The sequence below is a fragment of the Chrysemys picta genome, chromosome 19 (assembly GCF_011386835.1).
Source record: "Chrysemys picta bellii isolate R12L10 chromosome 19, ASM1138683v2, whole genome shotgun sequence".
Taxonomy (NCBI): Eukaryota; Metazoa; Chordata; order Testudines; family Emydidae; genus Chrysemys; species Chrysemys picta.
Window position 1 is genome coordinate 16273835 of NC_088809.1, and position 26833 is coordinate 16300667.

The 26833-nt window shown below is 45.8% G+C and overlaps 1 protein-coding gene across 3 annotated transcripts in view; it reads right to left on the reverse strand.

Moving 5' to 3' along the window:
• The window catches only part of CLIP2 (CAP-Gly domain containing linker protein 2), a 124718-nt gene that overhangs the window by 57999 nt on the left and 39886 nt on the right, over window positions 1-26833 (reverse strand). For all 3 annotated transcript variants that reach the window (XM_065573007.1, XM_008166152.4, XM_008166153.4), the window contains exon 3: window positions 7031-7569. In XM_065573007.1, coding sequence (XP_065429079.1) covers window positions 7031-7569 — 539 coding nt within the window. The remainder of the gene's footprint in view (window positions 1-7030; window positions 7570-26833) is intronic.

Here is a 26833-nt window from a genome sequence, read left to right on the forward strand (position 1 = left end):
TGGTCTAGCTAAAGTAAGTTTTAACTGCTCAGCAATAATTTGCACGACAGCAGGAGAAGAGTTCTACAACGTTGGCTTTAGAACATGAATGTCATTCTTACATCTGCGGGAAACACACAGTTTGCAATCGCCAAAGGCAAATATGATCTTATTTTCTTTGTGGAAAAGTCCATGCCAACCCTGCGCCCAGCTGCTGAAGTGTGTCCGAAGGGGGTTTCGAATATAGCTACAGATGAACATAAAGTCACTGAAAAGCGAAAATGGCTTTGGGACACAACGAATTCCCAGTGAAGTTAAAGAAAAGCCAGAGGGAGACAAACAGAACTCCAGGAGCATATGTAGAGTTTTAGAGCTTACAGCAGGGAGGTGTCAATCCGACAGAGGACCCTACACCACCTTCCCCGGCTCTGTTGACAGAGCATTTACACAAAATACCTACTCTCCTCTACTTGAAAAGCCTTCCATGGAGTCCAGCTGCCCCCCGCCACTTCCCAAATGACAAGATCACAGCATCCTCCAGAAAAACATCGACACGGGAAATAAAGTCAGGTAAGTACGGTCGTATTAATCGGTAGAATGAATGACCGGAGAGATTTACTTACAGCAGTTGAGGCATGCAGGTTTATTCCAAATGCTTATTTCCAATTACGATTCCTTTTCATGTTTCAATACAAAACATAATTAGTTGCATTTTGCACTCTGCAACAGCAGAGATACCTGCTGAATCAAGGACACATCACTGGACGATATAACCCCGCGATCTCACTGCTGTTTATCCTCCTGTCATTTCTCTCTTGCATCTCAGCCTAAACTGCAAGCATTTCAGAGACCGTTTCTTTCTAGGCCTGTGTCTGCACAGCGCAGCAGGGAGCTCAATCCTCATTCAGACCTCTAGGAGCCACTGGAATACAGAGTCTGCATAAGATTAAATCACAGCTCATGCTTATTCTATAGCTTCTGCTTTTTAGGATAATAGCTTCACTGAAACCAGCGGCGGCTCCAGGCACCAGCACTCCAAGCGCATGCCTGGGGCGGCAAGCCGTGGGGGGCATCCTGCCGGTCCCTGCGAGGGCGGCAGTCAGGCAGCCTTCCGTGGCACGCCTGCGGGAGGTCCGCCAGTCCCGCGGATTCGGCAGCAATTGGGCGGCGGGTTCACGGAAGCCCCCTGCCTGCCTGCTCGGGGCAGCAAAAAAGCTACAGCCGCCCCTGACTGAAACCTCCTCCCAAAAAATCTCAGAGTATTTCTCCCTTGATCTTGGGAGTGGGTGGGTGATACAGTTTTTATTAATCATTTATATTCCATCATCACCTAAAGGCCTCAACCAGGAGGGGCCCCATTGTGCTAGGTGCTGTACAAATATAGTACATGACAGAGACTTCGCCAAAGAGCTTCTAGGTAGGCCACAAGAGGTGAATGAAGCAAGACTGGCATGAAGGAAGAGGACAGGGTAACCAACAATAAAAGTCTGCACTATATACCAGCGTCCAGACCGGAGTTTAGAAAGACCACAGTTGTTGTAGATCAAAGGTTTGTTATTTTTAAACCCACCTTATATGATCTGTTGGTCTGAAAGTAATTTAAAAAATTCTCTGGTCTGTTTTTTAGTTCCACAACGGGAACTGTCTGTCTTTGGGGATTGGGGGGGGGGGAAGGATCAAGAAGGATAAAACTCATGAAGGTAAATTTTTCCATATGGGCCACTGTCTAGAAGCCTTTGTTTTTTGACCCAGCAACCTCATGGTGTCCCTTTAAGGTGGGAGCTTTTCCCTCCCTTCAGCTACCATTGCCACAGGACCAGGCAGAGACACACTGCATCATTCATTCGCAAGGGCGGGAGGGAGGAAAGGAGAGGCAGACACATGTGGTGTGAATTAAGGAGGGCAAGTCAATCGCAACACTGAATTTCCTGAGCGGCTGTTTTCCGCCACAACGTTAGCGGGATTTAAATGCCGTTTCTTGCGGTGCTTTTAAAAGTCAGCTTCCTCTCGTCTTTACTTCTGGGACCACAATAGTGTCAGCGTTACCTTTCCCACGCTTTGGATTCGAGCACCCACCATCATGTTTTCTCCCCGATTAAATATTGTTTAAAAAAAATATTTTAAATAATGAACTTTTTAAATGGAAAAAAAAAAGTGACTGGACAGGCCAGCAGTTTTCTGGTATCTGAGCCTATTTCTAGTTTTGGAAGCATATTTACAGTGACAGTCGCTTAACATTTGGCCGCAACACATTTTAAAATCCTTGGGGCAGATTCTCTGCTGCGCCCAACTTTCATTGAGATGTGCCCGTGCGCAGCCTTTCAGGGAGCCTTTTACAGCTCCACGATTCTCTGCCCCAACCCCAGCCTTGGCATGGACTGGGAGCTGCTCTCTCGCGGCTCTCAGGCCACGGTCTCCAAGAAGCTGTGGGGAGAGAGGCAAAGGAACTGGGTCCACTGGCTCAGTGCCTGCTGGGGACTTCCCAAAGTGGCAGGTTATCCCTAGCAGAGGACTTAGGGAAGGTTTCTGCTCTCTGAGGCTAGGTCTACACTACCCGCCTGAATCAGCGGGTAGAAATCGACCTCTCGGGGATCGATTTATTGCGTCCCAACCAATCCCCGAATCGGCGCTCTTACTCCACCAGCGGAGGTGGGAGTAAGTGCCGCCGACAGAAAGCCGCAGAAGTCGATTTTGCCGCCGTCCTCACAACGGGGTAAGTCGGCTGCGATACGTCGAATTCAGCTACGCTATTCACGTAGCTGAATTTGCGTATCTTAAATCGACTCCCCCCTGTAGTGTAGATGTACCCTGAGACCACTGAACACAAACAGAATAGTTCTCAACTTGGGATGAACTCTCCCAAATGCTGCCATCAGAGGAACTGCTGTGTTAGTTCGACTGCAGTGAGTAAAAAATTGCCAGCCCGGTGGTCTGAGCAGACATGCACTGAGCACCAGGGTCCTGGGGAATTCAGTTTCTAGTCTCTCAAAAATAAATAAATACTGCCAGCCCCCAACCTGTATTTTTTTTTAAAACACAAAGTAGTTGATTGAGTGGGTGCAGACAGCAGTGAGTCAGAGCCATGCATCCTGCTCACTGCACCTCCTACTCTGATGCAGGCAAGCCAGACAGCAGGGGCCAGGCCATCGTAATTTGTGACTACACGGGAGAATTCTGCCAAAAGTTCTCAGGAGGTGAGGAAACAGCTTCTGCAGCCGGGGAAAGACGTCAGCGTGGTTTCACACGGAGTGACCCACCAGACAGGGACGTCTCTGGACTGCTCAAAACACTTGATGAGTTTGCACTGTCAGTCCTGATCTAATGAGGAGGAGGTGCTGAGTACTGGAAGGGAATTCTTACAAGAGCAGGCCCTCGCCAAACAGCCTATGATACACTCACTTAACTGGAGTTTCTGCAACTTCCCAGTTCTCTAGCAGGTACTGGGGAGACAACCATCCCGCATGGGCAGGGGCATAACCTAGATGATTTACCAAGGCTATTCCCTTACTAATTGCTAAGATTAAGGACCATACTTTGCTCTTGATGAGCGTCAGGGAACTTCCATTGATGTTAATATGGATGGAGGGCAGTATGCAGGTCTCAGAAGAACTAGTTTGGGAAGATGAATTGCAAACCACTTGGGATCAACAGCCAGGTCTTTATGGCAGGTATTTGAGAGACTAAATACAAGACAGAAAGAAATCAACTCAAGGGAACGCAAATCAAGGGGATACTGAAGCAGCCAATACAAAGGCTTTGTGAAATTCTTTTCAAACCCTGTTAAAATAAGATAGTGATGCAGAAGGAGAGAGAATGAGAACTGAGATGACTGGTAAAAGAAGCCTTTTCTGGCAAGGTCTGAACTACAAGAGAAATGGCAGAAACAAAAGGCAGGTGAATGCTGTATTTAAAAAAAAAAAAAAAAAAAAGTATGGGCAGAGATTTGGTTGGATAAAAATCTGCACATTTACTTCAGTGGTATTTGCAACTCAGTTACAAGGGAATTGTTTTCAACCCAGAAGAATGATCACAGACAGCTAAAGTCTTCTGAATACTTGTGCAAAACTGTCTTTGTGCCAGTGTTCGCATGGCCAACTTGAAAATGAGTTAGGCCAGGTCTACACTAGAAAAGGTTTGCTGGAGCTATACTGGTATAGCTATGCCAGCGAACCCACCTAGCGTAACTGCCGCTTATACCAGTATTTTTGTCAATAGAACTTATAGTGATTCCCAGAGCAAAATCAGCTCTGCTGGCAAAAGCACTTTTAGGCTGGTATAACTGCGCCTCCGCTAGGGTGTTTGCTGGTGTAAAAACATCTAAAAATAAATAAATAAATAAATCAAAAATCAAAGTCACACCCCGACAGACATAAATACTGGCAAAGTTTCTAGATAGACCCGGCCTTAGGCCCTTGCTCAGGAAAGCATTCCTATGTAGGACAGCACTTAAGCACATGAAGTTAATGAGATGCACGTGCTGTACGGAATCGGAATGGACTTAAGCGTGTGCACCAGGGCTGTTCTGAACTGGGGACTTAGGCAGCCCCATTGACTTAGTCCAGTCTCTCCCGGCCCTTTTTTTATAAATCCAGTGCAGGACTGTTCCTTCCTCAATAGCTTCTCCTCTGATCTATAAACATTTCAACCAGCCACTTGGGAAGCATACATAATGCCAAACGACTTAGGTGAGCACTTAACGTGACCAGCCAATACTCAAAGCCCGTAGCTGCAGCGAGTAGTCCACAAGCGACTCATATCTGAGCTACGTTTGCATAAAACATCAGCGTGTCATTGTGAATGACGAACCAATTAAGAAACACAATGACTGCTGGCAGATAATTCGGACACAGCAAAGAGGGCTTTGTTTATCTAATAAATCATTTGCTATGAATAGCTCACCCAGCTCTTCTGCAGACAAGCCTTTTCAGGTCAGAAATCAACACTGGCTTAGAAAGATGTTTAGCCCCTACTCACTAGGCACTTGGGAGCATTGTTCCTAGCTAAGTCCTGAAGTCAATTTTTCCAGATTCATCCTCCTACCCACCCTGAAATGGTCTATACCAGCTTAGCGGAGAACTGAAAACATTGGATGCTACTGAACTATTGCCCAGGCAGATCTGTCTATCTAGCTTGTCTAGTGCAACCATCACCATAGCAACCAGGTGTCAAAAGGTAGAAAAAGCAGACAGCTCGAATGCAGTAGCGGAAACTGTAAAATGGTAAAGAGATTGCCTAGGACTTACCCAGACCAACCACTTTGGAACCTGTCATGTTTGTCTGTTAAAATTACCTTTATCTTTTGATTCTAGTAGCGTTGCAAGGGGATACAGTCACGGAAGATTTTGTGTTCCATTGACTAATTCTTCCTGACGTTTGGTATCATGGTAAATGCTTATTGCCCCTCCCTGCTGCCCAAGGAAACAAGTAAGACCTGTCTCCAGAGTTAAAATGAACCATAACATTCAAACTCACTAGAATCAATACTGTTGATTTCATTTTATTCTTTCCCCCTTTAGGCATCTATTAAAGCAAAGTGCTCATTACCATGATGCAACTGGTTTAACCTAGAACCACAAACGACCACTTTTAGCCCAACTGAGCTTTTTTAGATTTAAAGACGTTGGATTTTCAATTGTAGACATACAGAACAAAAATAAACTAGCTGGAGAATCCATTCGGCCTGCCTATGGGAGTAGCTGGTGACCAGCGATCCTGCCAATTTATTATGCGACTGTTGGAACATACCATTGGGCTTGTCAAATTTTAGCAAGGGTGATTAAAGCTGTGTCTGGTTCAAGGCGTCTAGTTCTGTAAGTTCAGGATCTCAACGCTTTGTCTTCAAGGCACTCAATACCAGGGGACCTAAAAAAATTGCCTACATCTCCAGAATGAGGACTGTGGTCAGCAACTTCACTGCCCTGGCAAAAGGCAACTTTCCACCACTGGAGTAATGCTGGTGAGTGCAGGAGTCAGTACTGCCTTCAGGTCTGGTCCCAGACTTTGGAATTAATTCTCTAAAGACTGTCAAACCTCACCAACTTTTGCTCCAAGAGTACGGCCTTCTGCGACCTGCCTTCTCAGATATAAACAGAGAGCAGCGGCACTCTTAAAAAAAAATCCCCAAAATGTAAACCCGCTACATCAACGCACAATTCTCACCCTAAGGAGTGGAGGAAGGACAAACTTCACGTAACAGATGCTGGGTCACGCTGTTTAACGCCCTGCAGGAAGGTGCTCAGGTGAGGCTGTTGCAACCACCTGTAGAGCAGGGGGGAGAGCAAACAAGAATGGCCCTCCAAAAATTATGGCCACCCTTTTGAAAAGTGGCCACTGCTCTCAGGTGTCCATCCTGAAATCTTTGTGCCTTATTTTCAGCCATGCTGAGCCAACATAAATCGAGCAGAAGTCAATAGGAGCTGTGGATTCCCTGCCTCTTTGAAAAAGAGATACCGGGTCTCTCCAGTTGAGTGCCCCGAAACTGAGGCACTAAGGAGTAACATTCGCTCCGAGAGCTTCCTGGCAAATGCTGTGTGAGAGCTTTGACCACATGTGACAAGACAACTGGTAGCCTTGGGGGCAGATTCAGCAAAGGCACCACAAACCTCATCAGCTCTCAATGTATCACCTGGATTAGAAAAGAGTAAACCTTCTTCATCTCTCTATTTCGCAGCTCTGCCCTCGTTTGCTCTCCTGTTCCTCACCTCCACTCCTTCTCTCACCCCTTCCCATCACCCACCCTCAACCTCCTGCCAGCAGCCTGTTCTCTCCCAAACCTTCCCTCGCCCTCTCCCCTCCCCGCAGCTGTCTGCCCCTCGCCCTGTTCTTGCACGTGGGAATAAACCAGGAGTGCAAAATAATGTAATGTCTATAAAATCCCCTAATGCCTGCAAAATCAAGTGATCTCATTGTCTGATATTTGTAACGCTTGTTCTCCGTTTCTCACTACCTGTTTGCTGGGTCCTTACCTTCCCTTGTCTCTAGTTGGATTGCAAGCACTTCACAGCAGGACCTGCCCATTCTAGTGGGACCATTGAACGGATATCAGACTCACCAGGACACGATCTCCAAGCCGTAAGTCTTTATCGCCCTTTTTCACTGACCCGCTGTCTGACAGGTTAGATCCAGATTCATTTCCGGTTTTCATGGTGTTGTTCAGGACGCTCTCCCTCAGGGGGATGACACGAGTGGAGAGAGGCGGCGTAGCCGTCCCTGAGTGCAACGACAAGTTCTGAGTTGTCAGGGACTCCACAGAATGGGCATCGCTGCCCGAGCCCTCCGCCACGGGCTGGCGGGTCAGCTTGGAGGGCCGTGTAAAAATCCCCTGCAGCGGCTGGCACTCAAAGTAACGTACGCCACCAACGGAGCCGTCATTCTTACCCACCGGGTCATCCAGAACAACCCCTGCCCACTGGCCGGGGGCGAACTGGGTCTCCCCAAGATACTGGATCACGCCTGGCTTCACTCCGTTCACCCAGACACGTTCGCCCACCACGAAGTCTCCCAGGAAGTCATCGCCCACCTCGGTGACCTTTGATCCTGGCTTCTCGGTGCTGGCAGTGGAGGTGGGACCCTGCTTGTGCAAAGGTGAGCCTGCAAATTGAAGGAAAACAGGACTTGGTGTGATGTGAAGCCAGATTACTAGGAAAGTGTATTAAAACTAGAAGATCCAGTACCATCATTCAGGTTACCTATTTATACAGGACACAGACAAGGACTGGAGCCACAGTGGTTACTTACACATCTGGAACACTGACCCGCCTCTGCAACTGAAGAGGGGAGTTATTCATAAACAATTCAATTTCAGCCCAGTATCTGCCTCGTTGTGCGTATTATTAAGAACCCACCTGTGTCTGTTTCCCCCGTCACAGGAGGAGAGTCAGAAATAAAACTACTTACTGCCAACCTCAGAGCAGTGTTGGAAGGATATTAGGGTAGGTAGTTACTGCGTGTATGCTGCTTTGCAGAAGTAGCACTAAGAACAGTAATAAAGGGCAGCAGAAGGAACCTTGGCAGATGCTCAAAGAGCCTATGAGGCCCAAGGTAGCTCATTTTCTACCTCTCCTCAGGGAGGAAATCACTCCTATGAAAAATGGAGAATCGATTTTCCCTGGTGGTGTTAGGGCAGTGCTCACTATATGCAAAGAGTTAATAGATAAAGCACTAGTAGATGGTGCTTGAGGGCGTGTAGCATAGCTCCTGGCTTTTGTAGGAACAGTCAAACTTGCTGTTGTTGTGCACTGCAAATGGCTTCCTTTGTGCGGCTCTTTGCATCTGGCTTGTAAGAGATGCAGCCAAGACTCAGAAGTAAGGGGACCAACTGGACTTTAGTCTCAGTATAAGAAAACAAAGAAGTCAAAAAGCCTAACTCAGTCCTCGCACTAACAGCTGTAAATCCACACACTTCACTGGGACTGAAACTTAATAATAATCACCCCAGAGCTAGATGAAATCCAGAATAAGGAACTTCCTTTACTGGTACCTTTACTGGACTCAGGCATGTTGAAGGGTGACTTCCTGCACCACTTCCCTACCAGGTGAGGAGCGGGAGAGCAGCAGATGGTTACAGGCAGTGAGACAAGTTCATTCCCCTCCCCCTGAAGCTCTTCCTCCAGGGTACCAGGCCTGGACCGAGGCAGCAGCAATGCATCTAGCAGGCCCCAACTTGCACAAAATGGAGTTCAAGCAGGAATTAATGCAACCGATGCAAATGAAAGCTACCAATGGGGTCAAAGTATGGAAGGTCAAAGTCGGACAATCCCTGGCACCAGCCTTGCTTGCAGCCTGGGTCCAAGGAAGGGGGGAAAAGGTTGCATTTGGACCTTATTAAAGAACAGGTTAATGGGGGAGATTAGGGAGAGGCCTAGAAAAATAACGTGGGAGTTTGGAAAATAACGGCTTATCTATATGGTGCATTAGTCCACAGCAGAGGGATGTAAATTCTAGTGAGCACTGTGTGCATGAGGACGCTGCTGGTGCACACTGAAAGTTTCCTGGGGCACATTAATGTAATACTGTTTGAAATGGAACTATACTAACGTGCACTAGGGACCTTTTAGTGTGCAGCAACAGGGACCACACCGACACTTTGTGCACGACACGTTAGTGCGCACCAGGACTTACACCCTGCTGGCTCGGACTAATGCGTCACACAGACGAGCCCTAAGAAACACCGAGTCAGGCTCCCTCCCCCGTTAGCCCACTGGACTTTCAAACCTCCTTGCTGCTCAGTAACACTCAGATCTCAGACTGTGCTTTTCAGTGCACGCCACCTACCACCGGCCACGTGCTGTGTGCACCCGCGTGTTAGCGATGAGCCAAGGTGCTTCAAATGAAATAAAAGCCAACCTGAACTTTCAGCCAAAACGCAAAGTGAAGCTTTCTGGAGGTCAGGCACCACAAAAGCCACCAGAGTTCTTGGGCAGATGTTCAGCACATAGAGCACCTGGCGGTCAGGCTTCTGGCTTCAAAAAGGTTAACTCTGAAGAAAGCAAACTCATTCCAGTCTCCAAGAAGCCTCACTTTGGCAGCCGCCTCTCTGCTCACTGATTTCAGCAGGGCTGGAATTGGAAACATGGAAATACCACGAGACTCTCACGGCACTGCCAACCCAGCCAGGAACGGGAAATAACAGAAGTCGCTCAAGAAAGCCGGTTACCAGGAAGTTTCCAGCCCAATTTTGCAAACTGTACAGCAACAAATAACACGACTGTATCCAGTGCTGCCCAGAGCCTGCCATTCAAGGAATATGAATGAAATCTTATCAGCCCAGTGACAGAGAGAGGTGTTATCACCCCTATTGTTACAGAAGAGGAATCCGAGGCACAAAGCACAAAATCACCCCTGGCATCGATGGGTAAAGCTCCCTTTGAAGTCAACAGGAGTTGTTCCCACTTCCATGAGTGCTGAATTTAATCCACTGTGCTGTGACCTGCCCAGTTTCATATAGCGAGTCATTGTCAGTGGCAGGATTAGAACCCACAGGTGCTTTGCTCTTCACCTTGTGCCACGTCCACTAACGGAAGAGGTTCAGATCGTTCCAGCAAGCACTCAGACTTGTGAGCGCTTACCTGAAGCGACCTGCAAACCTTGCTCAGGTTCCCCGCTCACTAGCACTCAACCTCTGCCGTTCCCTCCAGCTCTTTCAGAAGTAATGGGCATGACAGGTCAGGTGCCAACTTCGGGAAAGTCCAAAGAACAAAAAAGCCCCCGAACCAAGATGCTCCCAGCTTTGCCACAAGCGTAGCTGAGCAATAAAAACAAAACCAGCAAAGGTGTTCTACTCAAGTTCTGTTAGAGCTAAATGCACTCCCTGAAGAATGTAACGTTTCTGCTAAGACAACCAGCAGGGAAATAGTTCTGAGCGCTGACACTTAAGTGATCATCAGGCTTCAGAGCCAACAGACAGCCATTGCAGTAAATGAAACTCACTCGCCTCTAAGAGCTACAGTGTCAGTCTGTCTGCAGACTCAGGAAGAGAGCACTGCATCTAGCCACATGTGGATAATCTAATTCTAGTTTTATGGTCCACAAGTGCAAGAAAGTAAACGAATAGTATAAATCGGGAACAACAAATTGCGCTGTAAAGATTCTTTCAATTTTAATAATCCAGGGTGCTCTCAGTAACATGTATCTATCTATTTATATAATCTTGACAGGGATGTGTAATAAAAAAGTGAACATTAAAAGCAAAATGTATATTCCTGTTTCAGACCTGGATTCAGTAAAGCAAGTAAGCACATTCTTAAGTGCTTTGATGCATCATGGGCCTTAGACACTGGCTTAGCCTTTACTGAAGTGTCCGGATTCATGGATGATCAAAGCAGTTTTATTACAGTGTATATCCAAGTCCATCCCTAAAGAGCTTCAGCACAGTATTCTTTGCACTTCTGCAGGGCTTGTCAACTAGGGACCAAAATACCATTTATATTAAGCCTCACAACATCTCTGCGAGGTCGCTATTATTACTCTCTTTTTTACAGATGGGGAAACTGAGGCACAGAATGGAATACAGACTTGCCTAATTTCACACACACCAAGTCAATGGCAGAGTTGGAAACAAATTCTAGAATTCCATCTGCCAATACACCAGCACATACTAACTCCTCCCTGCCGCATATATTCAGAACAACTGACTTGTCTATGAAAGCTAAAACGATGATTGTTATCTTTCCTGTAGCGGATATTGTGCTCACCAGGAGAGAGGAGAGCTTAGCAGGACTTCATTCAGCCTCAGTTTTAGATCCCTGCTTAACAAAATTGTGGCAGCAGAACTACAGTAATTACATCATTTCAGTCACACAATCTAATTACCATAATCTAAATGCAGTAAATAATTAGGAGAGTTTGAAAGGAAGCAGACTCCTGAACAGGGCCAGCAGAGCAATCTTACAGTCAGGGCTATTATTTGTTAGGACGGGGTGAATGGTTCCATAAAACAGTTCCTCATTTTCCACCATGCCTATACCGAGGGAGCGCATTACATCATCTGCACTATTTCTATATAAAATCATTATCTGAACCAGCGTAAGCATAAAGTGAGTAACCACACTGATCACGTGATGAAAAGATGGCCCTTCCTCGTCCTATTCCCCCCAACTGTTTATCATCTACAATTTGAGGCGCAAACTTCAGAGCAAGGACTGTGTCTTTCTAAGATTTCCATAAAGCCCCTAGCAGACTTTGGGGATCGGTAAAATATTAAACAGGAGAGGCACACAGGTTCACAACAGCCAAACTAAATCCAATCTTTGCCCTTTCAAATTTTGAAAAACAGGGTGGATGAGGCCATATCTTTTATTGGACCAACTTCTGTTGGTGAGAGAGAGAAGTTTACACAGACCACTTCTTGAGGCCTGTAGAAGAGCTCTGTGTAAGCTCAAAAGCTTGTCTCTCTCACCAACAGAAGTTGGCTCAATAAAAGACATTACCTCACCCACTTCGTGTCTCTAACATCCTGGGACCAAACAGCTACAACAACACTGCATCCAGTTTCAACTCTTAATTATCAGCACAATTCTAGGAACATCAGAACAGCCAGACCCCAGTGGTCCCTCTAATCCAGTATCCAAGCCATTGATGCTTTAGAGGCAGGTGTAGGAAACCCTGCAGTAGGCAATTATGGAATAAACTGCCCTCAAGAACGTTTCCTCCTGACCCCAAATAGTTATAGGTTGGCTTACTCCCTTGAAGCATGAAGGTTTCTACCCATTTCATTTTTTAAAAAACTATTTACCACTGTAACTCTGAATAGTCTTGTTCTAGATGTCACTACTCCAGAGATGTCTGGCAGTCCATCCGCAGTGTGGAGGTGACCTGAAGGGGCCAGCAGTATGGGGAAGTGGCTGGCTACAAAGGCCAGCCTTCTGGATGCCTGTCCCCAGAGCACAGGGAAAGACAACATCATTCCCATGCTCTGAGCTTGCCCTCTACTAGGGTGACTAGATGTCCCAATTTTATTGGGGCAATCCCGATATTTGGGACTTTGTCTTATATAGGCACCGTCTACCTCCCACCCCCATCCCAATTTTTCACTCTTGCTATCTGGTCACCCTACCCTCTACTGGGTATTGTGATGAGATTGTCTGGTGAGTTTGAGACACTGATCACTACCACATTGGAGCTCCATGTCCTTTGCCACTAAGCCTGGAGTCACAAGATCTAATGGTTTGCCTGCTCCTACTTTCTGATAAGATCCCATGGAGCTCCCAGGGTGTGGGACCTGCAGTATCCTGCAGCATCTTTAAAATAGCCCATTTGTTGCTGGGCCTCCCCTCTGTCTGCTGCCGTCTAGTTATATTTTACTGAGGCCAGTGGGACACCAGACTCAGGATGCCAGCAACTGAGGGGAGAAACAAAGGGATAAAATACAGGGCAGTCGGAGGTAGAGATGTGAGAGAAATCTCTGCCTCGTGACAAAGCTGCCAAACACAACTGGGGAGTTTTCCAAATCAAGAATGGGGGTCAACAAATGACAGCATTTGGTGCTTTCTGCTCACTTGGAAGGCAGATCTCTCACAGGGGGAAAACCATCAGCAACATCTGCACTACTGTTCACTTACAAAGTTAAGTGACAGACCCAGGGTCACTGTGCGAGTCAGAGGCACAGCCAAGAATAGAACCCAGGAGACCTGCTCTAACTAATTTCCCTCCCCGTAAATAAAAAGGTGGCCTGGGTCTTTTGCCCTATATCGTTTGGAACGCAAGTGGATTGTATGGCCAGCTCTGCGCCACCAGACCCCAGAACTGTTCTTCTTGAGGTGTTCGGGTCCTCTTAAACATTTACGCCATTCTTGCTTGCTAATTAACTGCTTTGAGCTCCCTGACATACTTGGCATGTTAGGCAAGATTCGGGTCTAGGGTGACCAGATGTCCCAATTTTTGGGTCTTTTTCTTATATAGGCTCCTATTACCCCCCACCCCCTGTCCCGATTTTTCACATTTGCTGTCTGGTCACCCTATTCGGGTCCTGTGATGGACTGTACATCACGTGCCCCCAACGCTGTTTTCAGATGCCAGCACTTCAAGGGCATAACACGTTCCACTCCAGCAAGGATTGAAAAGGTTTTAATTTGATGCACTAGATCCTTAGCCCAATTCTTTGGCTCCCGTTAAAACACTAACGAGAGAGAAATTGCAAGGCCTGCTCCATACGGGAGAGCGCCTCTTCCAGCCCTTGGACATGCCAGCAGGCAGGAAAGGGTAAGAAAGACATTTCCTAGTAGTTACAGGAGCAAGGAATCATTCTGAAAGCGCTCAGCGTTGGAGCAGCAGGTACAGGACAGATGCACATTGTGGAGACTAACAGGGGTACCCCTGACTGAAGCCCTCTCATCATTAGGCAGGTTTTGGTTGCATATACTAAATGGAAGCCACATGTCTACTCACTCAGCACCCTTTGATTTCTCACAGCACATCAGAGCTGCTGCTATTTTACATTCCCCAGATATTGTCATCGTAAAGTTTAAATCAAGGGGGAAGAGAGAGCTTGTTCCCAGGGGGAGAAAATAGAACAAGAATTGAGCAGGAAAATGGTGCACTGTAAACGTTAGCCATGCGTTTCCTGTACCCTACAGAACCCCGCTCTAATCCTATTATTCCCAAGCTATGTGCCAGGCACACTGGTCGCCAGAAGGAGCAGAAATTCAACAGCAGTGCTGTGTTGCCATGGGGATCTAGAGAAAGCCAGCTAATTGATAAAATGGAACCTCATTAGATAAAAAAAGAGAGAGAGAGAGATACCACTTTCTCCCCAGGGAGGTGACGTGAGAAAGCACATATTAAATTTACCAAAAGGCTTCACAATAAGGGCTTTTTTCCCAGTCTCTATTTTAAACCCCAGAGGTGTTGTTTGTTTTTCCTTTGGTAAATTGGACAGGTGCTTACCAAATAAAATATCGACTTACCCTGATGAAGAGCGTGTCTCAGACTCAACCCAGTACAGGACTCAGCTCTTCCCATACCTGCTACCCACCCACCTTCCCGGAAAGCTCCTTGTAGGCAAGGTGTGGTGGTGATGCCATTCCATTGCCATGGATCTACTAGGAACGGTGCATCTCATGGTTAGCATCCAGGGGCTTGGAACCTTCACGAGGATCTATTCTCCTCCTCATGGCACATGACCTCGGTCAAATCACCTTTGTATTTCTCAGGGTCCCCAACTATAAAATAGGAGTCACGACAGCTACCTCAGGTGGGGCTCGATTCATGTTTGGAAAGCAATTGGATGTCCTCCGGTAGAAGAGGCCTCCGTAGGAGGGCTAAGTACCATGGTTATTCCATCCAAATCTCTGCAAACTGCAAAGCTGCAGAAGGGCCGCTGCTAGGAAACTGCCAACGTGCACCCCATGGCAAAACAGAGCCTAGGATTTGCTATACTAGGGTCCATCTAGTCCAATGCCCTGCTTCCAGCAGTTGCCAACATACAATAGCTTCAGGGCCGCTATAAAGAACCTCGCCAATTAGCCAACGCTGTATGAGGGGTAAACAAAAATCCTTCCTCCTCCAGCTCACATCCCTATGCAGGAGATCTCATGATCTTCCATCACCGCCTTAGCTCACCTGGCTACAAACATGGGGGTAAATCTGGGGGTGCCGAGCCCCTGCAATGCTCAGCGGTTCTCACAGTTCAGCCCAATGGCAGGGAGATGGATTGGTGCTTTTCCAGCTTCACACTAACGAGTTACAGCTGAGACCAAGTGAAGGAGGAATGTGTCAGCTGGAAAGCCCGGATGCTGGCCAAGGGGGCTGCTGTTTAGAAGAGGAATAATGTACATCTGAGCTGCCACAAGCATCATGTTAGAGCCTGAGCCACGTTCCCATCCATTAGTGCTCTCTGCATGCCTGCCTCTCTGCTTGGGCTAGTGCCTAAGGGAGGATGTGGGATCTACAGTCTGGTGTCAGCTGGGATGTCATACACTGGCCTCCTTTCAAACCCCTGTCTCTGCTCCAGTTCCATGTAAAAACTGGCACTGCTCATTAGTGATGGACAACACATAGATGCTTTCATGCTTAGAAGGGCCCCTTCCCTCCACTAAGTGTGTGGAATCCCAAACAGTAACGTTAGCTGTAGAATCAAATACACATGTCTTATAGCGTCTCAGCTCTTATTTCTTGTGTTAGAATTACTCCGTAGAATCCCTTTGGTCTGTAGGTGAAGTACGGCTGCAGCCACAATACGGCAGTGAACTCTGCATTCAGCAAGTCATGGTCAGCTACAGCCCAGGTCACCTGCAGGTGGAGTTGCCCATCTAAGAAGCTAGAGCTGAGGGTGTCCCTCCTCAGCAGCCAAGCTATGAACCTGGATCTTTAGAGAAGAGGCAGCCTCTCTATCCGGTGCGATTCCTGCAGCTATTGTACTTCGATGAGTCACAGTCAGTACAGACAGATGTAGCTTTGTCCTCTGTACAGCAGCGACACAGGTAGAATCATAGAATATCAGGCTTGGAAGGGACCTCAGGAGGTCATCTAGTCCAACCCCCTGCTCAAAAATCCGTGCCACTAGAGCTGGGTACAAATGTTTGGAGAAAGAGTTTATTGGCCAAAAACCGAAGCTTTGGGTCAACCACAACCATGAGCGAATTTGGGTTGAATTCGGTGAACAGTTTCACCCCAAAAAAGGTGTTGGGGAGGAATTTTTCAAAAAAGTCAAAATGATTTGTTTTGACCTTTTTGAAACTAACAACATTTTGACTTTGTTTTGAAACAACGTTTCATTTCGAGATTTAGCTAGGTTTAGCTTCTAAAAAATAAAGGGTAAAAAACACCTCCCCCCCAAATGAAACCAAACCACCAAAAAAGAACCTGAACAAATTAATTTCAGTTTGAACGCAGCAATGGAGCAGCTGTTTTCTGCACGGAGATTTAGCATGTCTTTTTCAAGCTGCCGGATGAGGTGGGAGGAAAGGGGGCCTCAAGTCACAAGAGCCGGTCAAGCATGCACATGCTAACGGGAGGAGCGCTTTGCAGGGTATGGCTGAACAGACTGGAAGTGCATCCTGGGAGGAAGAGACCGTCAAGAAGATTCAGCTCTGACTTGGGGGAAAGATTGAAAGTTCTCCAAGTGCAGAGCTGAAAACTCTGGGACTGTGCTTGCCTGTCTTGTGGGGAATCTGGACAGTGTCTGGCGTAGACAAGGGCTGTGCCTTTGGCATCTTTGAAATCAGCTTCCTCGTCTGTCTCCCGGAATAGCTTCCATGCTTTAGACACTACGTTCTGGCTATAGCTTTGATGCAACAGGCAAACGGGCTTCAGCTACTCTGGACGGGGGAGGAATGACTACAAAGTGTCCTGGTATGAGAGAGGAGTGAAGGAAAGAGAGTGAGGAAGAATGAGAATTCTCATCAAGTGCTGACCCTGGCTTTTGGCTCACTGAATGCTACTAGTTCTCTACTCAGACAGATTTCTATCTTTACACAGGCAGTACCATGGGATCGTCAATGGCCATATAGAGCAAACACAGACTTCCATTTTTGAAAGGTCTCACCCACAAGTTCACTTATATGAAACCAACTACACAACGGGCGAGATGGGCATTCTTGGTACTAGCGGAGGAGGGAGCTGCTTGGGCTAGAATGAGTTTTGGCCAAGTCATGTGGTTTGCTTTGATTAGCCTGTTCCTTTGGACGGTTTGCCCGGCAATCAGAGGATGTTCTCGACAGAAGCCGTTTCATAAAATGGTTTCTCTCTCTCAAATGCCTACCGCACAGAAACCGACCAAGTATTTATCTGATGGAGTTTTGATCTTTCACGAACAACCGGGATGGTTTGGACTTGGATCGCTGCCATCTTTCATTTCATAACAATAATCCCATTCTGCACTGTGCAAAGCTGAACAGCATCACAGTCTGAAGGAAAACAAAAATAAACCCACCTTTGTGTAGAACTCCAGGATAATTTGCAAACAAAGTCAGTAAACAACAGTTGAAACAGGCCCTTTTAAATAGAAAGTGGGCATGATCAACAAGGAGTCTGGTGGCACCTTAAAGCCTAACAGATACAAACAAAGCATGATGTACAGGAAGCTATACATCACAGCATTTTTTCATCTCTTCCAATGAGGATACACTCAGCATGTACATTTTCCTCATTCAAGATGGTCCTTAGGCCTATTCTGCAACTTCCAGCTACATCAGACACCATTGCAATAGACACAAACATATTTTACCAGCAGTAATGAGGTATCTTTGGGATCTGAACCCCAGGGAGTTACATAGGGATAAGTTTGTCTGACCAGGGAGGCATGTAATGAACTGGCACCTGTGGGTATGTATGCCATTGCCATATATGGGACAGAATCTGAAATCTTCAAGCATGTGTCATAGTACCTATATTGCTAAAAGCAGACAAAGATTTTCCTTTAGTTTAAGAGATCGGGGCCTATGCTGTGGGATCAGAAGGCTCTGAATTCTATCCCTGCTGCTAATATGAAGTTTTGAGTGGCCATAGTCCATAGAAAGGATTTAGCCAAAGATTTCTTTGAGCACCATTAATACTGATTAGATTACTATCTAAGAATTAATACCAACTACTGTACTTACTTTAAAGTAATAGCAAGATTAGCACAGTATTTCAGATCTTTAATCTTTGTGGTTAAAGAACATTAGGCTGGCTGGTTTATCAGCATCCTTATTAGATTAAGAGATATTGAGAGATTGTGGATAGATAGTGAAACAGCACAGATTTTTCTTATGCTTCAGGCCTGTACGTTTTTAAATACCAAACAGCTTGCATTTTGGGCATATTTTGTTGAACAAAAGCAGATACAGAGACTTTGGCAGCCTCGGGAGGTAGAAAGGTGAGTGCCAAGCAGATGCTACATAGGAAGATCTCCTTTTTCATTTGGGGATTATTAACTCACAGCACCACAATGGATTTATTCAGCAGGATGTCATGTTCATTGATTCTTACATAAGGATTATTTGCTGTGACGACCAAAAAAAACAACCTCATTTATAAAGTGCCTTCCCCTTCATAATGAACACATGGAAAGGTTCAGTGGTTTAATTCAGATTTAAAATGCATTTAGGGGAGGCCCATGATTTTCAAGAGTAAGGAGGGATTTTGAGATGCCAGAAAGGGGACTGATTTTCCGAGGATCAATGCTCAATGCTTTCTGAAAATTAGGCGCCTTTGGGGTGTCTCAAGTGGAGCAGCTAAAAACTGAAACATCCTTTCCTCCTGGAAAAAAAAAAAAAAAAAAAAAAGCCCTAAAAAACCCACCAGTGGTCACTTTGGAAAATCTTGGCCAGCATATTTAAATTAATTCCATTTATATAAATCTCAAGACCCATTCAGATTAAGGACTTGTTTACAACGAGAAATTGGCCAGCATAGCTGTAGTGGAATCATTTTCCACTATTGCTATTCCAGAGTAACTCCCACGTGGACACTCAATTGCAGGATAAAAGTGACTGCATTTGGAGTAATTATTCAGGAATAAAATAACTTATTCCAGAATTGTGTCCACATGGGAAGTTATTCTGGCGTAGTTTATTCCAGTGGTTCTCAAACTTTTTTTTTGTGTGGGCCACTTGAAAATTGCTGAGGGTCTCAGCGGACCACTTAACGATCTTTCCAAATGTTGCTTGTATCATTAGCTAACTATTGAAAGGTTTCAGAGTAGCAGCCGTGTTAGTCTGTATCCGCAAAAAGAAGAACAGGAGTACTTGTGGCACCTTAGAGACTAACAAATTTATTAGAGCATAAGCTTTCGTGGACTACAGCCCACTTCTTCGGATGCATATAGATCCACTTCTTCTATATGCATCCGAAGAAGTGGGCTGTAGTCCACGAAAGCTTATGCTCTAATAAATTTGTTAGTCTCTAAGGTGCCACAAGTACTCCTGTTCTTCTTTTAACTATTGTAAAGCGCTTTGGATAAAAGTAACAGAGGGTCCTGTGGCACCTTTGAGACTAACAGAAGTATTGGGAGCATAAGCTTTCGTGGGTAAGAACCTCACTTCTTCAGATGCAAGTAATGGAAATGTACAGAGGCAGGTATAAATCAGTATGGAGATAACGAGGGAGGGTGAGGTGCTCTGCTAGCAGTTGAGGTGTGAACACCAAGGGAGGAGAAACCATTAATTGAGTAAAGCAAATGCGCATCGAGTTACCAAAGACCCCTGTTGTGTGTGCAAGCAATTTCTCCTCCCTTAGTGTTGACACCTCAACTGCTAGCAGAGCACCTCACCCTCCCTGATTGAACTAACCTCCTTATCTCCATACTGATTTATACCTGCCTCTGGAGATTTCCATTACTTGCATCTGAAGAAGTGAGGTTCTTACCCACGAAAGCTTACGCTCCCAATACTTCTGTTAGTCTTAAAGGTGCCACAGGACCCTCTGTTGCTTTTTACAGATTCAGACTAACACAGCTACTCCTCTGATACTTGGATAAAAATGCTATATAAAAAAAACCCTTAACAAATAAAAGCACACAACTCATATTTTAATATCACTAGTATTACCTTTCTAATGCAATGGTTGTGCCCGCTCTCCCCCACCGCAGCAGCCCCCAAGCTGGGACTGGGAAGGAGGGGGATCTCTCCCCTGCCACAGCAGCCACAGAGCTGAGACTGGGAAGGAGGGCCGTTTCTCCCTGGCAGCCACAGCCCTGGAGCTGAGGAAAGTTGCCTCTTTCTCTGGCCGCTGCAGCCCTGCACATCCCAAATTCCCCCCACCCCCTCTTCTCACCCCACTGCCCCCACCCACCTACCCCCCTCTTCACCCCAAGGCCACCACCTCACCTTACATGTGCGTCTTCTCCAGGGCCCAGGCACCTAATTAGTGGAACCACTCCTGTGTGGCTCCACTAATTAGGTGGGTGGCCCTTCATTTTCTCATGTGCGGCCGTCCAGGCGCGCACATTAGAGGGAACTATCCACGGACCACCTGAATGGGAGCTCGTGGACTACCAGAGGTCCGCGGACCACAGTTTGAGAACCTCTGGTTTATTCCAGTATAGTTATGCCAATGTCCCCACTACAATTTTGGATAAAATTCATGATTTTTTTCCATTTATGCAAACTGGGTCACACCAAGCCCATGCTATCGCAGTGAAAATACTTCTGAATATAATGGACAATGTTAAAGAATGAGTTAGGGGGCATAGTGCTGCAGGATCCCACATGACAGACATCTGAGTGATAACAACAACTGGTGGGGATACACTTACAGTAATTGTTAGATACCAATCCTGTGAAGTCCATTTAACTAAACCAAACCATTAACTGAGTAAAGCAAATGCGCATCGAGTTACCAAAGACCCCTGTTGTGTGTGCAAAATACATTTCACACTCTCAGGATCCAAAGATTAATTCTACCACGTGCTCGTTGCTTTTGAACCTGTCATGACACTAAAGTTTTAAACGCTCTGAAAGTTCCAGAACACAAACAAGGTCATGTTTTTGCATCAGTTCAGTCAAAAAATCCACAGTGTGCACGCGCGCGCACACCCCCCACACACACCCACAGTTGTCCACGTTGAGGGATTTTCCAGGCCACAAGAGTTTCATAAACTGCAAGCAGGGTTTAGGATGGCTGGTATTAAGGAAATGAAGACAACTACGCTCATTAAACTAATCTGACAAAAGAGAGAGGACTGGTGGCCTTTAATGAGACATTTACAAATGGTTTCCCAGCCAGAGAACCGAGCCAAATGAGCACGGAGAGCACCAGTCTCACGAGCTTCTTAACGGGAAATGTTGGTGTTCAGTGAAAAGGGCGCGACAGCAGACAGAGCAAGCAAATGCCGCCTGGGTTTTATATGCATCACAGAAGGAGCCATGCTGCAAACTTTTGAACTGGATCTGGATTTGCACTAAGGGTTCGGATCAGCGATTTTAGTTCGGGTCCTCGTTTAGTTTCGTTTTCTTGTGTAAAACTGACACAAACAGAAAATAACTTTGCAGTCATTCCTGACCAGATAGAGTTAACTGAAAGACTTGAATATCAAACAGCACCACTGTGGCATATTTATCTACACAAAAGATCATTCAGTTTATTCTCTCTCTCGCTCTCTCTCTCTCTCTCTCTCACACACACACACACACACACACACACACACACACAAACACACACACACACACTTAAATAGAGACTCCTTTAATGCAACTAACTCAAACATTCCCATTGAAAACAGCAATAAGCAAAGTGACAAATTCTAATAAGAAAGTCAGGCCATAACTGGAACCCCAGCTCCCATTCTATCAATAGAATATTCTTGCGGTATTATTATTAGTTTGTGGTAGCACCCAAGATATGCTAAGGGCTCAGCAATACCCAGAATTTTGACACGGAGGACTGGACAAGTAACAGACAAGGTATCCTAAGGGGCTGCATCTCAAATCTGTATAATCCAACCTACGGATTAAGTGTTCGTAACCTTATTAGTCACACAAACTTTTACCTTCCCTTGATGATAAATGGAAATTACACCAGCCCTAAAAACCCGGGGAGAAGGGGTGGCGTAGAGGTTAATTCACTGGATTGGGAATTCAGGCGACCTAGGTCTTGTCTCAGCCACAGACTTCCTTTGAGCTAGGAATGTAACCTCTCTGTGCTGCAGATCCCCATCTATATACTGGGGATGACGATACTTCCCTACCTCCCGGGGGTGCTCAGGCACCACATAGCAAGTTTTCCCTTCACCCTCCAGTGGGGTAACGAAAGGGAGTGTGTCACCTCTCTTCAGGACGACTCTAATCTGTCCCTTTGGGCATCCCTGTTGACTGCCTCCCCACACAGGACAAACACAGGGCTTGTCTTCACTGCAACAGTTAGCTTGGAGTTACTTCACTCGAGAGAGCCTAGCTCTATTCAGAGAAGCCATATGCAAAACATCACTCATGGTTAGGGTGGCCAGATGGAATAAAGAAAATATCGGAACACATGGGGGGGAGGAGGTCCCGCCGGCGGAGCAAGGGAAAAAAAAAAGCGGAGTCCCGCCGGCGGAACAAAACAAAAACAGAAGTGCGAAATATTGGGACAAATGCCTAAAAATCGGGACAGTCCCAATTTTATCGGGACATCTGGTCACCCTTCTCATGGTATGTCAATCCTGGAGCCAGGGTGGGTATGTCTTCTTGAGCTGGAAATGACACTTTCCAGTGTCATTTCCAGCTCCGGGGTAGACATCAATTGGAGCTGCATGGAACGACTGGCGTCTCAGAGGGACTGGATTAACAGCTGAGTTGTGCTAACTCAAGCTGTAGCCAGGGGCACTAGAACAATCTGTGGAGTGGAGGTGCTGAGAGCCACTGAACCAAACTGTAAACCCTGTATATGATAGAAACCACTTCAAGCCAGGGGGTGCGGCAGCACCCCTAGTTCCAGCACCTATGGCTGTAGCCACATCCACACTGCATTACTACCTCGAGTGTCAGCCACACTCCGACTTCAACCCACACCACACCAGCTCACTCGAGTTTAAAGCACCACTAAACTCAAGTTAGAAATGGTGTGTCTAGATGGGAGGCGCTAACTCAAATGATACCTTAAGAGAACACTGCGAAGACCAGCCCACAGTCTTTTTGGATGCCTAGCCCAACATCTGAATTGTATTGTCAATGGACATGCATGTTTTCTAGCTAAATCCAGCTCTCAAGAAATCAAACTACATCACAGGACCCAGCAGGGAGCCAGCCCTTGCAAACAGTGGTGATCAATATCTCATTATACCTTTGTGTTCCAGTGCACCCCTTGAAATACTGCAATATCCAGTAGCATCATGTGTGGATTTTTCACCCAATCTCTGCAGACTTGTTTACCAGCTGTGGGAAACTGATGGTTTGAAATCCATTTAAACACACAAGAGTTTTGGCACAAATCTATGAAGTTCCACGGTTCAGCATTCGCTGCCACTGAAAGGTCCCCTCCCCAATGACAATGGAAATTGTACTGATCTTTTAAAATTAAATATGCAAAATGCTGGACTAACTCTCTGATGTGAGCACAGAATATAAGCTGCTCCTCAAAAAGGGCTCACGATACACATGAGGATATGCAACGAATACTGAAGGTCAGAATCACCACCTGTCCTAGAAGCTGCATCAATGTCCATCCCAAATCCAAGCAACCATAAGGAAAAAAGGGAACCACAGACTAGAACAACCATAGGTATTTATATTATCAAATGGGCTGGGCTCAGAATCTGTCTTGCTTCATTAATACGGTACCAGTGCCCCTCCTGATTCTTCCTACAGTGTCATTTAAATATAAAACAAAGTCAGCATGAGCAGACCCTCTAAAAAACAAAACTTGATCTTTCCTGCATTCACTTTCACATGTTTGTGACAAACAAGTTACTGTTCCTGAAAAAACCAGCCAGCTGCCGAATGCAAGACGATCCTCCGCTCCACAGTTCAGTCATTGCTGTAATACAAAGAAAAGAGAGGAAGTCCGAGTTTTGTCTCTTTTTGGTGCAAGGCAGGGTTGAGTTACACGCTGCTTAATAGCACCAGGTGTACTTCAGATGGGCCATTGCACTCTAATCCCCAGCATGAACTTTTGTATATTAAATCACTTCACTGGGAAGTCCTGTGCACTCAGAAATAGCAGCTAGAAAAGGGGCGTGACTCCAATGCCAGATCCAAGAATGAAATATCACAATGAGCCGCGTGGTCTGGAAACCTGCACAGCGGTATCTGGGTCAATAGCCAGGGTAAGGGCTCACTGGGTCATTTTCAGCCCCAAGTGGCGTTTACATTTAAATTTGATACCAAAACTGCTGATCTCCAGAACTTGGCTGGGACATTGTTACAGAGCAACATCCAAATCACAACCGTCCCTGTGTACACAAACAGCGCACTGCGGCCCCATTACACAGCATTCAAGACATAAAAAACGACTCTGACGACATTTGGCTACAGCCCTCCCGCTGGGCGTACAGGGCGACTAGACCATACAGCCCTGTTTTGTCCTTTGTTTCAGTAAAGCCAGGTAGCTGAAACAGCATTTAGCATTACTGTCCTCCCAGGAAACAAATGTAATACATGCAGGCATCAAACATGGTGCGCACTTCAGCTGCCTGAATGTACCACCAAACAGAGTGGCTTCCGAGAAATACCACAGTGCATTACGTCTCATCGGTTTGCTGCTAATAGCTTTGTACAGCAATGGATAATGATACCAGCTCATTGGCTTCACAGGGATGGAATCTCCTACTCTTTACAGGAGCTACAAATGGCATGCTTCAAGCAACGTGGCCCCTGTGCAGCTAGGACAGAAGCAGAGAGCTATGCAATATGAAGCATGTCATTTCAGTTAACTCAGCCAGCGCACAGCCCTGATGGAGAACACTAGATCACTATTTCTCTAACTGTGGGTCGGATCCTGAGTGGGCAGGAGGTATCATTGTGGGTCTCCCTATGAAAGTGGCATGGGGGCCCCCTAAAGTTTAAAAGATTAAAGTTTATAAATAGGAAACTGAACAGTTTTACACAACACAACTGTCATTGGTCAACCTAGCCATTGATCACGTACAGGCAGAAAATGGCCACCATTTACCATGCAAAGCTATCGGAGATTCCACATTCCAACTCCATAGTTGAGTTGCTTCCTTCTCTATCTGTCTGAGGTACTTATATGGCCTCTGTCACTGTACTTACTATCTGAGCACCTCACAATCTTTAATGTGTTTATCCTCACAAGTGCCCATTATTCCCATTTTACAGATGGGGACCTGAGGCCTAGGGAGACTAAGTCTACGTCTACACAACGAGCTAAGGGTGTGATTCCCCAGCTCCTGTATATTAAACTGGCACTAGATCTCATCGAGCTACTGCCAGTGGCAATGGGGGCACAGCTGAGCCATGCCAAGTACATACCCACAAGTTTCAGGTGGATTTGTGCTCAGCTGTGCCTGGGCTGCCACTAGCCAGGCTACCACGGTTACTCTGCTGTTTGTACTCACGTTCGCTCTCATCAACAGGCTAAATAAAGGGAAACATCAGTGAGCTTTTTCACCAACTGAGATGGCTACAGAAACAATTAATGTAAAACAAGGATAAAAGCAGTATTTAAAAAAAACACCAATATGTTTCAAAAGTCTCCATTGACATAAACCGGGCCCCTGTACTCTCCCTGAATAATTCCATACGGATGCTAATTCCCAAAAGAAACAGCTTGACACATACCAAGACAGACAGGAAGTGGCAAGAGACTTCCAATGTTCTTTTAAATCAAAATTCTGACTCGTTTATTGGCCCCAAAAGTGTGCAAAAGTGCTTTAGAGACAAGAATAAATGATTTACAAAGGTATTTAGGCACCTAATAATGCAGAGAGCAGCTTAGTGGGATTCACAAAAGGACCTATGGTGATTAGGTGCCTAACTCCCATTGGAAGTCATAGGAACTGGGAGATAGGTGCCCAATCTGCTTAGACACTGCTGCAAATCCCACTAGGCACCTATCTGCACAGCTCTTTAGGTACCTAAATACCTCTGTAAGCTGGCCCAAGATCTCTGCCCAAGAGAGCTTGCAATATTAAAAAAAAAAAATCTAATTTTGCCCTGCACATAGAACAGAAGAATAAGCAAACGCCATATTCAAAAGCTGTTGTTCGATAGGTGCGTAGGGGAGGAGCACATATTTTAAGGAAATAATTGTAAGAGCAAGGTTTGACACTGGCTCAGTGACGTTTATATCCCTTTGCAGTTTTAAATGAAAAAGAATCGTTAGCTGGAAGGTTAAGGTTCGTGATTGCATTTGTAAACACTGTTCTGACGGCCCTTTTCCAAGTCAAAATTCAAACACAGAAATACCCCCACAGAAAGTAAAAATATGAAACAATAAACTTGCATGTTTGTATTTCTTTGCCCCCGTGATTTTGGTCTTCATATAAATGTTTTGCTTGTGGCACTCATTTTTTGTTTGTTGAAAAAATGCAGTAAAGAAAAATGTGTTTTGAAACAAAAAGAAAGTTTCAGATTCTTTGGGCTGTAGCTCTATAAGGGGGGGTGGGTTACCAGCAGTATTGCCAATTCTCACAGTTTTATTGCAAGTTTCACGATATTTGGTGTTTCACTTAAAGCCCCAGCCCCCAGAATCATGTGATGATATGAGAATCTCAGTTTGCTGCTGCCTTTTTTTTTTTTAAATAAATTAAGTTTCTAGCCCTCATGATTGTGAAGAAAAGCTTGAAAATGTGCCCCGAGGACCCTCTAAAGGCTCAGAAGGCAAATGAAAAAGAACTAAAAATGTATTGATATTTTTTAATCTCATAATTTTTGAGCCCATTACCAGATTTTTTGGAGCCTGACTCATGATTTGTAAACGTTTGGGGCTATACTGCACAAAGGCTTGTTCCCGCTCCCACTGGGAAGTGGATCAGGCACGAAGGATATGTCTACACTGCAAT